We start from the raw sequence: 17928 nt of genomic DNA, 5'->3' as shown, positions 1-17928 counted from the left end.
AGGGTTGTAGGAAGAGAGTCTAGGGTCAGGTGATGGGCAGGAATACTGCATTATCTGGAGATTGTCGGCCCTAATCCTGTAGGGGGCTCCCTCTCCCATGTGATCCTCCCACATTTCGTACCACCCCCAGGGCTATTACACTGTGGATGCACCACCCTGACCCCCAAACACACACCCCGGGGTGGAGAGACAGGACAACATTCACATATTTGTCACAATCGGTTAATAGTATTTGCTTACCTTTTTATAGTAGTATTTAACTACTTGATACAACCAGAGGGTGCTTGTACTTCCTTGTGTATGTACATTTATTTATATTGCACGCGCCTGACCCAGAGGTTTAAGGGTGCACCACACGGACAAACCTAAAGACTAGGTGATCAGAGAGGTTACAAAAATTATTACAGAAGGATATACAAAACCAGGGTCAGAGATAGTTTAATCCATCCAGTCTAACTGAACAGGAAAGTCTTTGAGCACAGCTGTGGATTTTTCTTCCTCATGAGGTGGGGGGGTGGGTGGCATTGCATGCCACTGGGGCTGCTACAAAGAATGCTCCTTTCTTTACCTGAGACAGTCTGCAAGTTGAAATTCTCAGTTGATTGGTATTTATTAGATGTAAGGTTGCATATATTTAGTTTAGTCTCTAACACTTCACTCGGGTATGAAGGCGAGGAGCCTGTTGGACATTTCAGCGTTATCACTTTAAGGCGGAACGCAATTCTAGCTTCTATCGGAAGCCAGTGTAGGCTCCTTCTGGCATCAGATATTTCCCCTTTTTCTGATGTCTAGAACAATCCTAACTGCATTATTCTGAATAACCTGAAGGCAGGCCTATCTCTGATGTTGCCAAGCCAGTAAGCAGGCTGCCACAGTTATCCAGCCTGGAGCCGATTAAGGCTCTAGCAAGTATCTCAGTTTGCTCTAGATATAAATGGGTAGGCTTGCGTCAGAAGTTTAATATACTATGATGTGAGGCTGATGAAGAAATGGAACAGTAAAAATGTTATAAAAGGTGGGGGACAGACCTGTGTGGACATCCTGTTACTTACTAGTGTTTGGGAATGTTAATTGTACTTGCCTCAAGCCTACATTCTCTAGAGTTTTAAGCCTTAGTACTCTGACAAACGGCCATTTAGAGTCTTGTTAGACTTTAGAACCTCATTCGTTGTTTTTTTCAGAAATCCTCACCAGAGTAGGTTCTGGAAAACGTTCTTAACCGCCATATGCAGACTATCCTATTATGAAGTATGTGTGTGTGTGTGCGCTCATGCTCGTGTTTCTTTTTTTCTCCCTCTACCATTACGAAAATATTTGAATAATGTTTTAAATGTGTAAAATGTTTGTTGGTTCCGTATGCAGGCTACTGCATGCATTTCTGTCACAATTATTTAAATGACCCATAGGGAAACACAGGTTTTGACCCAACATTGGCATTTTTGTCGAAAAACATTTGGTTATAGTTCCTCTCCCTGTGTTAGAGAGTCTATGTACAGACATGGGTCCCTTGCTTGCTGCACCATAGGGAACCAAACTGCACCTCACTGATGAGGCCGAGGCCCAACAAGGTCGAAACATGTCTGGGCATGCTTGTTTCCATGCAGAGGGGACCAGGCCTAGCAGTTCGGGCTGGGCTGCTCCCATTGCTGGCAGTACCTGACTAATTTGCATGTGGCTGGACCCCTTTTGCAATGGTACAGACATGCTGAAAAGGATGTGTAGAAGGTTACCCAGGGCAGTGTCGGAGGTTCAGATTTATTAACTCTCCACCCATCACTTTTTCGGTTATAGTTTAATGCAATATTGACATTTCTGTGTGAAATCTTTTACATTAAAAGCCTCTTCGGCCAAGGGGCTGTTAATTAGAATTTCAATCTGCCATTGAGGCTCCAGCCTTGACCATGTTAAAAATGATCTCATGTAGTGAATCGTCCTGTGGTGGATTTTTAGAGAATGCTGATCCAAGAATCTAAAGAATGTACCTGAAGCCAGTTGTTGTTGGCTTGCATTTATAATTTAAAGAATGCTGTAACACCTGGACATTGAAATTACCTTCATTTTTGTGTTTCAGTGAGGGAGGGTTCTTTAAAGTGCATCTGACGTTTCCTAATGATTATCCTTTGAGGCCTCCGAAGATGAAATTCATAACCGAAATCTGGCATCCTAATGGTGAGTATAACTTTTTAGAGGTGAGCAATTGTATATCGCCATGGTTGAGGCTGCTGGCGTGTAGCAGGACTATAGCATGTTTTTTGGTGTGTGGCATCCATGGCAAGCCCTTATCTCATGAAACATGGGCATCCTGTCCCACTACAGTGCAATAAAGCATGTCCTCTGCTGTCCCCAAGCTAGCGTTCGACTTGAGGCAAGCAGAAATCCCCCGATGAATGTCCGGTTTATGTCCCCCTTATCTTTTTTGCATAGCTACTTCACCCCTGTTGTCGAACTTGCGTCGTACTATGCATTGGGTCTTTCCAATAGTTCTCGTTTTGGGTGGTGTGTGGAGCAAACGCAAGGAGGGTAACTGGAGGCCAGGTAACGTTTGGAGGTGAGGAGCCCATCTGTACTGTTCACTTTCCTCATCCCTCCGCAGCTGCACTGCTGATAGGAAAAGGGACATAGGACGACGAAGGCACAAGCACACAACCTAAAACTGTAGATGGGCAGATTTCCAAAAAAGGGGCAATGCACCTCTAGGTTCCAAAAGACAACATTGCCACTGGTGGAAAAGACCCCTCCTAGGGCTCTTTCTCCTCTGCAGGGTGTACTTCTGATATGTACCCCTCCCCAGAAGGTCTTTAAGTATGGCAACCTTATTGCCACTCTCAACTCTCGCTCGGTCAAACACTGCTCTACATCTGCCACCTCCTTGAACTAGACCTTGATGTCTTTGGTCTTACTGAGACATGGTTCAAGGCCAGCTCTGTCACAAGCTTTAGGCTCTCCTCCCTGAATGCTAAAAGATCCTCTCCGCACCCAGATCCTCCCGGTTCGGTGGGGGGGGGGGGGTAGCCCTGATGTTTCCTGAGTGGATTCCTGCCTCTATCATTCCCACTCAGACCTGCTCCTTTTTTGAATGCCGAGTCTGTAGGCTCTCTCTCTCTCTCCTACCCATTCTCTTACTGTGGCTACCATCTACCGGCCTTCTGGTCAAATCACCTAATTTCTGAGTGGGCGGACCTCTCCTCCCTCCTGGCCTCTACCACTCAACTCCTCCTCCGTGACCTCTATCCATTTAGACTCTCCTTGTTCCTCCTCTGTACTCCACCGTGACCTCTGCGACGCCCTCTCCCTGTCCATCCTCCCCTCTGGCCCGACTCGCTCTGCAGGGCGCGCACTTGATGTCTTGATCGCCTCTGACCACCCCATCCCTCTGACCACACCTCTCTCCTGGAGCGATCATTCCCTTCTCTCATCTCTCCCTCTGCCTCCCCGCCCCCCAAGCCAGGCCTACCCCAACACTGCCACCTACTTTCTCGGACATCCGGCCCATGAAGCGTGTGTCGGTTGAGGCTTTCGCTGCCACCTTCTTCCCCTCCCACGTCCCCCGCCCCACCTCTCCAGGCTGTCTCACATCCTGACACAGCCCTGTCTCTGCTCCTACTCTTCAATTTCTGATACTCTTGATGCTCTTGCCGCCTGTCATGAGGATCTGTTTGAAGTCTAAAGCCAAGTCCAATTTCTGGTATGACTCCTAGCTACACTTAAACGTAAGTGTAGGGCGGCTGAGAGGAAATGGAGGGCTTCCTGTTCAACCTCTGACAAACTGGCCTGTCACCTGCTCCAAAGGCAATACCGACTCTGTCCTCAACAAGAAGTCCACATTCAAGCAATGCCCTTGCCTCACACTTTCTCAAAAACCCAGGACATCCTGTCCACCCTCTCCACCCCTCCTCTTCCCCACTCCGTCTGTGCTTGCAGACCCTCCTTCAGCCACCCCCACCCTCCTTCTTGCCTTTCCTCTTTTCTCCCCTGATGTGGTCACTAGACACATCCGATCTATGAAAGCCTTGACAAAACAGGTTCATCCTCTTCTCAATAAACCCACAGCTGATCCTTCTTGTCTGGCTAACTATTGCTGAATTTCCATTAATCCCTGGCACACTCCTGGAAAAGCTGGCTATCTCTCAGCTTAACCTTCATTCCAATTCTGTTGGCTGTCTCCATGACCAGGAAACTGCTCTCCTGAACATCCGTGAAGATCTGCTCTCTAACCTTGACTCGAACATTCCCTCTGTCCTCATCCTACTTGATCACTCTGCGGGCAACCATACCATCCTGCTCAACTGTCACTGTGATAACCTGGGTATCACTGATTAGGCTCGGGCCTAGTTGACCTTTCCTCTCTGATCGGCCCTCCCAGGTCCAATTTAGGTCCTTCCTATCATCTATCTTCCTCTCTACCTGTCGTGTTGCCGAACCTCTCGCCCTGGCTTTTCAACCAATACCTGGCAACTCTTGCCCACTGTATTGCCATTTTCTGCTCAAATTTCCAGTGTTACACTGACGTTCAACTCATTTTCAGGCTGCTCTCGGCCACATCCTCTCCCATCTCCGATTGCCTAAATGCCATTCAAGATTGGTGTGCCGCCAATGATCTTTGTCTGAATGCCAGCAAGATAGAGATCCTCCTCATCGGCACACCTTCACCATCCTTTCCCGTCACTCTCTGGCCGGCCTCCCATGCCCTCCTCCCCCCACCTGCAAGGCTAAGAACTTCGGGGTCCTCTTTGACTCCACTCTTTCCTTCTCCGCCCACATCTCTGATGTCTCTTAAAAAGTCAAACTTCCTATTGCACCTCCTCAGAGGTACTCTGCCTTTCCTCTCCTTCCCCGGAAACTCATGGTCTCCCAAGCTCTGGTTCTCTCTAGCTTGGACTATTGTAACAGCCTCTTTCTAAATCTACCTGCCTCTACTCTACGCCCTCTGCAACTAATCCAGAACAGGACTGCGAGACTTGTCTTTGGCCTCAAGTCCTGGGATCGTATCTCTCCAGCACTTAAATTCTTCATTGGCTCCCAGTGGATGCAAGGATTAAATTCAAAACCCTCTGCATTGTCCACAAGGCTTTCTGGGGCCTGGGTCCAAAATACCTTCAGCTATCCCTCCGCGAATACCTCCCGTCTTGAGGTCTTCGCTCCTCTAACTCCCTCAGGGTCAGTCGTTTTGCAAAGAAACAAGCTCGGGGTAGATCGCTATCTTCGGCTGGGGCCTCCCTGCCACTCTAAAACTTGAGTGGAACCATCTCCGGTTCCAGAAGCATGTCAAGATCTTCCTCTTTGCTTCTCCCTTTGCTCCCCCTATCCCCTGCTGATCTGTTCTCTTGGCACTGTGCACCTGGCCACCCTCTGTCCTCCGGGCCCGGGTACCTGCTCCCCCTGCCAACCTCCTGCGCTGCCTCCGGGCCACCCCTTGCACTGTGGTCTGTATCTGTACCCATACAGCCCCCCCTCTTTATATATTTTTTTCTTTCTTGCTGCACTTATCAGACCTACCCTGTCTGCTGCCTCAAACCCAGTACTTGCCACTTGCTGGCTGCACTACCACTGTTTGTTCCCTTATTTATTATTTATCTGTTTCTCCCTTGCTCCGCACTTTCCACTTCTCCCCCTCTCCCGTGCACTTGCGCGTTCTCAATGTCACTGGGCCTAGTAAGATCGCTGTTTTGTTCTCCCCTGTTCCCCCCCCCTTGCCTTGTCACGCTCTGAAACACTTGTGTACGAACGTGATAGAAATAATATATCTATCAATTGTCACGTGGCACGTTTGCTGGAATATAACCGCATTGTTGAAACCGCGCTATATGCCAGGGTCTAAACTCTTCATATACGAGGCCTTGATCGACTCCCATAAAATATCCTCAAGATAATTGATTAATGCAGAGGGAAGAATGCCCTCTATGAATGACAAATTATCATGCAGCATCACCACAATCTTTGTTGGCACATTTAGGGCAATACATTGGAAGGTGGCAACAGCATATTTGGTGAGAGGCTTCCTTCGGTGCAGGCAAGAGCTATTTCAAAGTGGGGGAGTTAAAATTTGGCTGTATGCAGCTGGAGGGGGAGTACAGGCAGAAAATAGTAGTGCATTCAACTCCAAATATGCACTGTTTATTATGAAGGAAACGGTGTGGGGTTGATTTAGCACTTGACCTGAAATGGGGGGAGGGAAATTGAACTTATTTTTAAGATCTTAATTTGACGTTTTAATTGAATGTAACACTTCTCTTGAGGACTATATTTTATGTGAATTAATATTTAAGGACCTTTTTGATATGTAATTTTATGATTGTGCAAAAAAGCTATTATCTCTATTTAAACATTTAATAATAATCAAACTCTAAAGATGTACAAGGTGGATTGGGGGGGCGAGAAATAAGTTTGCCTTTTTCTTTCGTGCAGAACACGTGCTGGAATAGGTTTCCTTTGAGGCTCTGCTTCCTTGTATTGTAATGGGGCAGCTCAGATCCACACTTATTAAGAAGCAAAGTGTAGGCTGTGGAGCACCGTGATCCGAAGTGATGTGACTGGCCTCTGGTTTCTCTTGCAATGGTTCCCTGCTACGTAGCAGTCTGATTAATACAAAATATTCTGAGTGTTGTCCTTTTTATGTTTTCCCCAGTTTTATATTTTAAGATTTTGGTTTGTTGAGGGGAATTAAACAAGACAATTCTGAAAGATGCAACTGTCTAATGCATTTGTTAAATATCACGTAACTGGTGTATTTGTTGAGTGCACATTCTCACCCACCCCCCCACCCAATCTATTCAGTAGTCCTTTTGGTTTCATAGAGAAATCAAATCTTTACAGTACAATTCCTGACACAATACTGTTAGCAGACTCGATTTGACTTTATTCATTTTGCTACTTTTTTGGGTAAAGTATGTCCAGAATAGATAATATCACACAAGAGCTGTTGAACTGCTGCACCTGCAAGCTGTCTAGTTGTCCTCTAGATGGGGCACATAATTTGAGTGTGAAGAGTACATGCAGAAGGATGCAAAATGACCACTGTTTGTGGGCCTCCTTACGTAAAATAAGTGGTAAATCACTGGGATATAATCTGTGGTATTGCAAATTGTCATCCCGTTAGTGGTATGGGATATCAGCAGCAGACATCAGGGATAATTGCCTCCAGCATTAAGAAAAAGGAGCGGCAGAAGTCTGATTTTGCTGAAGCCTGCCAGTATATCTGCAGGGGTGAAATTACAGCCGACTGTCAAAACATAGCTGACCATAACCTAGGACCAGTTGGTGGCAGGGATGAATTGGCTTTGTAGAGCAAATCGTTCCACTGTAATATGCATCAAATACACAATGATATGCTATGACATTTGGAACACGCCTATACAAAGTATTTCAAGGCAACGGAGGGAGGACAAAAAACAATTATCTTACTAGGCCTAGTGACATTCAACAGGAAGGGGAGAGGTGCGCAGGGGTTGGGGAGATGTGGGGGGATGGGAGTATGGAGACTTGCAGGAGAAGGAAAACTGAAGCAAATAGTACAGCCAACGGTTGGGAAGTGCGGGTGTTGAGAAGTGCAGACGAGTATCTAATCAGTGCAGGAGAGAGAACTGTAGGGTTACAGATACAGACCACAAGTGCAGGGGATGCCAAGAGGCAGTGCGGGTGTGCAGCAGGACAGGCTGGGTCGTGGGCCAGATTTCAGAGGGTGGCCAGGTGCCCATTGCATGGATCAGACGGGAGATCAGCAGGGGAGAGAAGGCAGAAGCAAAGAGGAAGGTCTTGAGGTGCTTCAGGAACCGGAGATGGTTCTGTTCAAGTTTCAGAGAGGCAGGGAGTCTGTTCAGAGGGAGGCACCAGCCGAAGGAGGGAGATCTGCCCCCAACTTGTTGCTTGGAGAAGCAACTGACCCTCTGGGAGTTGGAGGAGCAGAGGGCCTGATTTGGAAGGTATCTTGGTAGAGAGAAATCCACACTTTACTTTGTACCAGCCGGGTAATGTATTTTACTGTAAGACTGGTTTGGATCTGGTGATGTTTTGAGCAGTAAATGTTATTTTCAGGCAATTTTGGGTTCTGTATTGAGGGTTACAGTCTGGTAACTCTACCAATGGTGGTAGCCTGGCACGATGGGTTTAACAGATATTAGTTGAAACTATCTTTAGAGGGAAGTTCTGTAACTACTTATGTAATTACCAGCTTCTGGTGGCTGTTATATACAACATCATCTCACACGTTCGAGTGTGCGGTTGCAAATACTGGACATTGTCCTAGCAGGAAAGAGGTGCCTGGTAGTAATGCCTCAGTGGGAATAACTTTGCCTTTATCCAGATATTGTAACAGGCTTTCTCTACAAGGTCCAAGCCTTCCTCACTGCTTGGTTACAAAAAGTGCATTGCTGTGGCGAGGTGGGAATCTTCCAGTGGTACTGGGTTTAGGCAAAATATGGGAAGACCTCCGTCTTTTTCCTCTAATGTTTCGGCTACCTGTCCATCTTCTCTACAATCACACAAATGTCTTGTGTACCATCGGTTTATTTTTTAAAACTGACTGTTAATTTTTGCTGCTACATAGAAGTGATCATTTCTGTTCCAGCATGCTCCTAACGATGTTTAACCTTGTGTGTGCGCTAAAGGAGACATCTATGAAATAGTTGCAATGTACAAAGTAAATGCTGTTGGTGTTTTATTACTCTGTTTATTTATTAGTCACTTGATTTAGTACACCAGCTGCTAAAGTGGGCATTGGGTAAAACCATTTTGATTGTCCTAGCAAAAACGGTATTGTCGGAATGTATAAAACCTAATGGTCTGTCTTGTTTTGATCTTTCACTTTTCTCAAGCCCATCTGTTGGATACAATTTTGCATATTTTGGGGAAACGTTTATCTTCTTGTGGTTCCTAAGTGGGTTTAAGTCAATCCTTTTGATGACTGATTAGCCACAATGACATTGCCTAAGTTATATCCATGCAGAGTTCGTGGTTTCCCACCTTTGGCCATAACATTGAAGTAGCAGTTATTTTAATCTTTTTGAGTTATCACCTGGAACAACTTTCTTACGTTCTCTCTGGCTCGTTCCAAACTACCATGCTGCGTTTCTGCTATGGGCCCAAAATAACACTGATTGCCACGAAGCCTAACTTGACAGTCACCTATTGAACTATTTTATGAGGGTGAACCAACTAATCTCGGATTACTTAAATGTTGTGGGACCCTGACTCAGTTATTTTCTAGTTTCCTTTGAGCAGCACCAGTGCTCGTCTTTAGTTAATTAATACTTTGTTTACATTTGGATATATAGGTATACAGTACTGATTTGAGTACTTGAAAACAGTAGGGATTTATGTTCTAGCACCTAAACTCTGGTGGCATAGTTATTCTATCTTTTCAACCTACTTTGAATATATATTTAAAGCGTAGTTTACTTATCCTGGCTTGTGCTCGATATTACTCTGCTCCCATATTTTTGTTTCACTAAAATGTGCCCTACTGGTAAGGAGAAAATGGACATTCTTATATATCCTTTCGAGGGGATTGGTTCCTCTGACGTATTCCACATCTATGACGGGTAATCACCACAGCTGTGCTGCTTTGGAAAACTTTCTGCGTCAATGACGTTGATACGCTGTCCTTGAGGGCCTCGTCGAGCCGACGTCACTGGATGTTTGAAGTAGGACGCACGACACCCGTAGCCTCGGTTCCATTTTATCCGCGAACGTGTTTGCTTTGGAGATCTCGGCGCGCCTCGGTTCTTCTGATTTCTATCGGTTCTTCAAACTTGGTTGTTTGTGAAGATATCATGTCTTCGTCTTCTTCTACCCCGCGGTCGGGTTTCAAGAAGTGTCGGGACTGTGGTTCCAAGATGTCGCTTACGGACCCGCACGTCTGCCTCTGGTGCCTCGGCTAGGACCACGGCACCGATGACTGTGACGATTGCCAGTCTTTGACGTCGAAGGCCTTGCGGGAGCGGAAGAAGCTATCTGTAGGTAGGGTTTCCAAACCCCGAAAGTCGAAATCCGCTGGGCTTTCGACTGACGATTCGAGGGGTGACTCTCCGCGTCGCCGTAAGTCCAGGGGGTCTCGGTCCCGGAGTGGTTCCCGCCATTCCTCTGCCTATTCTAGGCACTTGCAAAAGCGCCTTCACCGGTCGCCTTCCTCGTCCGAGGGCTGCGCCAGACGGCGGGAAGCTTGTCCTACCAAGCATTCCTCTCCTGTGGAATGGGACGCATTCCATAAGGAAATGATGGCGATTTTCAAATTGCAGAGCTCCGTTCCATCCGCGCCTTCGAGAGAAGCCTGCAAGGAATGCGCCAGGGCCACCGCTTGCACGCTTTCGGCTTGGGCGGTCGGCGCGATCATCGGGAGCCGTTGAGGTCCCAATCAGACAAGGTAGATTGCTCTAGCCATGCCCGCTCCAGGTCCCGGTCCTTGACGCCCTCGAGACCGTCGGAGCCTGTGAGGTCGTCTAAGAAGATGTCGACGCCATCGGCACCATGTCCGTCGAGGGACTCTCTCGAGGCTCCGCCTCTGAGGAATAATCGGCACCAAGGCCGTCGAAGGACACGCTCTGGTACCGGCCTCGAGGCCTGTGTCGAAGCCGTCAGCGCCTCGCTTGACGCCTTTTGAGAGGTACCCGTGCATCGGTGGAGACTCCGAGGAAGGCCCTGAAGAAGTCAGTGAAGCCTGTATTTGACCCTTTTTCTGTGCCCTCATCCAGGGATTTATTCCAGCCTCTGGATTACATCTCTGAGGTGGATGAAGGGTCTGATGAAGGTTTGGTTTCTGATGAGGTTCCTGACAAACTATTGTCTGGTCATAGCCAGCTGGAAGACCTGCGTCTGCCTTTGAACAATGCCAGTGGTCTGAGCACCTCTCGGAGAGTTCGGTAGGCCTGAGCCTGGCACGCACGCAGAGTCTTCATACCGGCGTCTCATGTTGAGGGTGACTGAGTATTTGGGGTGGTCTGTGCCACCAGTGGATTTTCTGCAGGATCACCTGACAGATATCTTGGACCAAGGTCCACCAACTGACCCGGTACTGCCTTTCATATGGCCTTGCAAAGAAGGGTGGCGGCGGCTTGGACTGCTACAGAGAGTCTCCCGACGGTGGCTAAGTCGTTGCCAAAAAAGTACCGTCCAGACAGTAGCGACCCCTGCTACTTGTCAGCGCACCCCACTCCGGAGAGTTTAGTGGTGCAGGCGGCTACGGCCCCAGCAAAGCAGGCGTCGTACCCTACCATCCCTCCTGAGGGTTGGGCGAAGAAAGTATTTTCTTCAGGGGGTATGGCTTTGAAGGCAGCCAACTCTGTGTGTGCCTTAGCATGTTTCACTCACACTCTGTGGAATTCTCTTTGGCGACTGAACATCTTCCCGAAGGGGAGCAACGGGATGGTTTTCTTGCCCTCGTATAGGATGGCAAGGATGCCATGTGTGAATCCATTCAATCTGGTCTGGACGTGTCAGCTGGTCCATGTCGAGCACCGTGATGCGCAGATTTCCGTGGTTGCGGAAGTCTGGGTTTGCTCCTGATTTACAAGCCCGGCTTCTCAACATGCCTTTTGATGGTGAACATCTTTTTGGCAGCAAGGCTGACGAGAGCCTTGAGAGGTTGCAGACCTCCAAAGCTGCAGCGAAGTTGTCTACCCCTACCTGGACGATTGGTTGATCAGGGCGCGCTCTCCCGGGCTAGTCCTGGATCATCTGTCAGTCACCTGCCACTCCCTTCACAAGCTGGGCTTCCCCCTCAACTTAAGTCTGGACTCCGATGGAGACCAACGACCGCTGACTGTCAACTCGTTGGCATGAGCTCCCCATCCTGTGAGGGATGCGTCCATCACGATCGTCACCTCTGGCCATGGAAGCCAAAATGGAGCCCCTTCATCAGAAGTCCCACTTGACACCTACCCAGCGGCTCCAGTACATCGGAGCAGTGCTCGACACATCCCTGGGGCAGTGTTCACCTCCCCAGGTGAGGGCTCATCACATTCTGCAGATGGTGAACAAGTTTCAACATGCCCAGAGTCTCCTGGCGTTCGAGTTCTTGAGGTTGCTCGGCCTCATGGCATCCTGCATTCTCCTGGTGCCAGAGGCCAGGCTGTGGATGAGATCTCTGCAGTGGGCTCTCAAGATGCAGTGGTCACAGTCCTCCGGCAGGATGTCTGATCCCGTTCAGGTGCTGCCCTCGGTCGCCCTGGATCTTCTGTGGTGGGCCGTCGAAGGCAATCTGATGAAGGGGGCTCCATTTTGGCTTCCCTGGCCGGAGGTGACGATCGTGATGGACGCATCCCTCACGGGATGGGGAGCTCATGCCAACGAGTTGACAGCGGTCGTTGGTCTCCATCGGAGTCCAGACTCTATCAATCTGTTGGAGCTACTGTCCATCAGGCTAGCCCTGAAGGCTTTTCACCCGTCTGCGGGGGAAAAATGTCCTGATTCTGACGGACAATACAGTGGCCAGGTACTACCTCAAAGAAAAAAGGGGGTGGGGGCAGGGTCTCTCCCTCTGTGCAGAGAGGTGATGCAGCTCTGGTTCTGAGCCATCCAGCAGGAAATTTCGATCTCAGCAGTTCATTTGGCCGGAGACAAACGAGGAGACGGACGCTCTGAGCAGGCAGAGTACGGTCTCACGAGTGGGAGCTGGCTCACGAGATTCTCCTGGAGATCTTCGCCCTTTGGGGGACCCCACAAGTGGATCTCTTCGCCACCAGTGTCAACCGGAAGTGCGAAAGATTCTGCTTGCAGGAATTTCCTCCAAGAGGAGCCTTGGGGGACGCATTCGTAGTGGAGTGGTCCTTCCCACTGCTATACTAGTTTTCCCCAGTCCCCATCATTCCGCAAGTGCTGCGGAGCTTCGATTCCCGGATGATCATCATTGCTCCGGCATGGGCCAGGAGAACGTGGTACCCGGACCTTTTCGACATGTCCATCTGCCCTCCATGCTGTCTTCCCTACCGAGATGATCTGCTCTCATGGGGGAGGGGGGGTCAGGTTCTCCATCCAGAGGTCAAGTCTCTCAACCTTCATGCTTGGCTTCTGAAAGGTTGAGGTATAAGGATTGGGACATCCCCCGAAGACGTTACGGGAGGTGTTGCTTTCGGCCAGAAGGCCCGCAACAAAGTCCCTGTACCGTTGCCCTTGGAGCAAGTTCTGCGACTGGTGCAGGGTTAAGAATGTGGATCCTTTTTCATGTGCCATTCCTGTGGTTCTGTCTTTTTTTGCTTTCGTTAGCCCACAAGGGCCTGCAAGTGGGTACCAAGGTTACCTTGCGGCACTGTCCATATTTAAGCGCTCGTCTGAGGAGTGTACTTATTTTTAAGATTTCTTTTGATTTCTCAGTTTCTGAAAGGGCTCACTGTGTTCCCACCGTCCCCTTTCCAGGTGCCAGGTTGGGATTGGAACCTGGTTCTAAGATTCCTAATGGGAGCTCCGTTTGAGCCTTTACATGCTTGTCCTTTGAGACTGTTGACCTTTAAAACTGTATTTAGTTGCGGTTAATTCCGCTCGCAATGAGTTGGTTGCAGGCACTATTAGATGCTTCCATTGTGCAGGTAAGACGGAATGCATGGCTTCTTCTGTTTAAGTACCACCACTTATGGCAGTCCAGCCTATGTCCTGATGTGCCTTTCATGCATGCAGCGCCTATGACCACACCTGTCGCCGCCTTGAGGCTATTATTGATTTTAAGAGATGTGCTGTCTCTCCATATGTGTGTTTTTAGGTCCACGGTTGCAGAAAATAAATTGCAGCCACAGCGAAGTTTGGTCCATGGAGCTAGTGGTTGGGCAACTAGTATACCATTTGGATTCCCTGATGAAGACGTGGCTAAATTAATCCAACACGTCAAAACTGGTCAGAAGCAGAAATTAGTTGATGTGATCATACAAATTACAACCATCATGAAGATCCATTCCAAAGCATGATGACCTATTTAAAATCTGTTGAATATTATGTTCTATCTCATGTTGCCATTTGACTATCATCCAAAATGTATGTGAAAGCACTATTGTATGTGTGTATGAGGATGACTGTTGAATGATTTTAAATGTGTAGTGTAGAAATGAGTAATGTCATCTACATTGTTTTAAATATAATTTTACCTGCTAATTGTTAATCTTCAGTGATGATTCATACATGATTGTCATTCATAATTTTTGTATCCAGTTAAATATTTTTGATACAGATTTATTAAATGTAGTCCTCGATATTTTTTTCAGTGTACATTGTTGGTAATACCCTGGTCCAGAGTGTGGGGTTTTGGTGCGTTTTCAGCGTACTACCATCCTCCTGGGTGAGCATAGTTTTGAGGGCCATTTGCTAGTGGCATTGGAAAAAAAAAACACTGATCTCAAGGGAACTGGAAGCCCCGCTGGAATAGGGGCTGGTGCAAAGGGAGTTTATTTATTTGTACCGCGCCAGAGCCCGCTGGCATCAGGGCACGAACATGGAGACGACAAACAGCTAGGACAAGATTGGTAGGAAGACATTACATTCGTAGTTGGGGCGGACTAGACTTTTATCTGAATAGCAGTGTTTTCAATTTCTTCTTGAAAGTCAATAAGTTGTATTCTAATCTAAGTGAACACAGGAGTTCGTTCCACTTTGTTGCTGCTTCGGCTGGGAATGAGTGTCCTAATCCATTTGCTTTCTTGACGCGTATGGTTTTCACCAGTCCTTGAGCTTCAGATGGCCTGGTTCGTATAGTTATTTGCTCTTTCAAGTAAGCTGGAGCGGAGCCATAGAGGCATTGGTGTACAATTGAAACTGCTTTGAAGGTAATACGGTTGTCCATGGCTAGCCAATGGATCGACTTTGTTTTTGGTGATGTGATTTCTCCAGGTATTCATACTGATGGCTCTAACCGCATTATTCTGGATGGCCTCGCAATGAACTATGCAGCCTTTATTTGCTCCAAGTAACAGGGCATTGCCATAATCTAGCCTTGAGAGAATTGTAGCTCTAGCGATGGTAGTACCATTCTCTTTTCAATCGGGACAGGTTTTATGTGCCGGACTAGTGTCTGGTAGTACTGGCAAGTTTTGTTTTTGTTTTTTTTTTTTTTCTTTTTTTTAGGTAGGTATGCTACATGTGCCTCAGCCCTGAGAGATGACTCCAGGTAAACAGTTTTGACCTTATTGTAGACCGGGATGTTGAGTTCTTTATACTAAATGAGGCATAGTCTGAATTAAGTTTGGTCCTAGCCTGGGGTGAGCCGAATATCAAAAGCTGTTTTGCTTCCATTTAAGCAATACAAGTTTGCTTCCATTCAGGCCTCAATTGCATTGCAGATATTGGCAACCCTGGTGCTGCCTACGCAGTGGCACCCTTCTAGTTCAACTACCAGCTGGGTAGTTGAACTCTGAGTACGCCAGATGTGGCTTTCCACTCTGCTGTGGGAAGGCAGCATCACTGACGGGACAAGAAGGGTAAAGGGCCCGACTGTGAGAACAAGGACCCTGTGTGTGAAGAGACTGTGGAAGCATGCTGGAGAAGAGCGATTGCGACCGACGTGGAACCCAGTTGTTGCGTAAGCGGCTCCTTGACTGACACCCAACTCCCCTCTTGAGGAGTTCCGCATGGCAGAAGGTACTGTGACGAATCGTGTTAATTCGTCCCTTCTCCCCAATGGTGAGGCCAGGGAGGTGAGCCCGCTCTGCAACACCCTCCCTAGGGGTCGAGGCAAGTGAGACCTTACCGGGGACAAGACCTGTTCAGACCTATCCAATGAAGATTTCTGTGAAGAAAATACTAGTACGGGATATTGTAAACGAGAAACTGAGAATATTCCTATAACTAAGAAAAGACAGTAACTGAGACGAGGAGGATCACTTGTGGAGAAGAGAAGCCATGGGAGATGGAAAAAAAATCAAAAGCTACGTCAGGGAAGTTCCATGGCTGCATTGCATATGAAAGGGTAGGAGCCTGGAGACCTAAAGGATGCCCGCGAGTTACAAAGCATTTCACTCGTTGGCACTGAGCAAAGGCTGGATGCTTGGTGTCCTGAACTGGAGCGAGAGCAGGGACCAGAGGGAGACTTGCAGCGTCTCATAGCTACGAGAAGTAGAGACAAGAAGTCCTAGAATCTGGGAAGTGAATGAGACAGTTGTGGCGTGGCCACAAGAAGGATGTGGTGGACCAGGGATCCTGTAAACACTGGGGCAGCTCTATCAATATGGAACAAGCATTCAAATACGGCGATGCAGAGATACTAAGGAAATGTAACGCTCACCTGATTCTCGCAGAGGCGCCGGTCTTGACTGGGCGACTACCGTATCTTCAAAAGTGATGTGCACCACCAGGTTGGCTCTTTGGGCTGGACCTCTGTGCACTGTATGCCTGACTCGAAGAGTAAGATGTCTGCAGATAGAAAATATGGGATTAATGAACTGGGGTTATTGGGGTGTCCCTATCTCTTTCCTTTTCTCCTCTCCTGTAGAACCCCAAAGGTTAACGCTCTCACCTTAGGTAAGTGAACGCCGAGCTCTCCATCTGCCTCGGGGCAGGGTGCTGTAACCAGTTTCTTCACTGGATAGGTAGCGCAGGCCTCTTGACTTCAGAGGACTGCTGTCCGTCGTTTACTTCACGAACGGTGAGTTCCGAATATTTCAAATGTCTTTCAAAGTCTTTTGTAATGCTGTCTCTTATTTTGCAGGGTTCCGGCGATGGCAGTTCACTGGCTGAAGTGAGTTGAGGATGGACCCGTATGCGGAATAGAAGCGCCTGGAAGCGCATAAGTAAGCGCTTGTTGCTTGCTTCACAATGCGCACTAACTGTCCTTTTATTTTGCAGGTACCAGTTCGGAGCTGCTGAAGGATGCCGGAATGCCCACTGAGTTCGGCGTGGATGGAGTAATGGCACGTGAGTATTGAATGTTACCCAATGTCTTTAAACGCACCTTCTTTTGTCTTACAGATGCGGTATGCAGCGCCGAAGGCCTCCGGAGCGTGCAAAGAGTTGGTAAGCTTTTGTCTTTCAGATGCCGGAATGCAGTGCGATGACCTCCGGAGCGCGTGAAGAGTAGGTAAGCCTTTGTCTTTCAGATGCAGGAATGTTGCGCGAGGCGTTGATGACAGCCGATGGACCAGGTAAGAGATGCGCTGTCACTGAAGACCGTAGTGCTAACCTGTTCTTTCTTGTCTTTATAGATGTTGCTGAAGACTGGATTCAGGATGGTAAGCCTTTTTCCTTTCGGCCCAGGATCAGATGCAGAAGACACGATGAGCGTTCTGCTGCAGAGGATGCAGAATAACGCAAAGCAAGATTCATCCATCGGGTGTGGTTTAAATAGCCTCCTGTAGTGCTTAGGTGTCTCCTTCCACAGCCACGCCTAGGTAAGAAGAGTTCCTGCTTTCCTGAAGAGTTCCAGTGTTCTGAACCTAGGGAGTGGCTCCTGCCCCACCCAACAGGAAAAGTAGTCCCAAACAGAAGAGGATCAGGGGTTCAACTGGCAGGTAAGTAAGCAGCATGGTCTGCTGCAGGTAAGTCCACCCAAGCATTATGAGCCCGGCGCTTGCAGCGCTGGGCCTGAGCATATTTATGAGCCTGGTGCCACTGGCGCCAGGACAGGGTCCAAGAAGTCCCAATTGGGACTGGCTGGCACTCGGAACCTGCTTCCAAGAGAGTTGGGTAAGTCCTGGCCTTTTGGAAGCAGAGATCATGACAGGAAACGGCAGAAGCCAACCTGACGAGATGAAGAGAAGACCAGGAGAGAACCGATTTTAAAACCTGTTGATGTTATCTCTACCAGTCAAAGGTAACAGGGAAGATGGGAGACCCGGGTGGGAGCGGGGAACCATTATGGAAATGCTCATACTCCGCCCAGTATAGATAAAGGGACTATAATATTGAAACCTAGTGGAGCAGATAAGAATTAGTGGAATGCTCCTACTCATTCCAGTGAGAGCGAGGTCATTATCGCACTAATACCCAGAAGGGGGTATCAATATGCGTATTGTAGCAGTCAAA

The 17928-nt window shown here is 48.1% G+C and overlaps 1 protein-coding gene across 1 annotated transcript in view; it reads left to right on the top strand.

The window, feature by feature from the left end:
* LOC138492420 (ubiquitin-conjugating enzyme E2 G1-like) overlaps nucleotides 1–17928 on the top strand; it is a 126901-nt gene that overhangs the window by 60638 nt on the left and 48335 nt on the right. Inside the window, exon 3 of the mRNA XM_069619553.1 lies at nucleotides 2072–2169. Within this exon, the coding sequence (XP_069475654.1) occupies nucleotides 2072–2169 (98 nt within the window). The remainder of the gene's footprint in view (nucleotides 1–2071; nucleotides 2170–17928) is intronic.

This window comes from Ambystoma mexicanum, chromosome 10 (assembly GCF_040938575.1).
Source record: "Ambystoma mexicanum isolate Mex_15411 chromosome 10, UKY_AmexF1_1, whole genome shotgun sequence".
Taxonomy (NCBI): Eukaryota; Metazoa; Chordata; class Amphibia; order Caudata; family Ambystomatidae; genus Ambystoma; species Ambystoma mexicanum.
The sequence above is the reverse complement of the archived record's forward strand: the minus strand, read 5'-3'. Positions and strand labels throughout refer to the sequence as shown.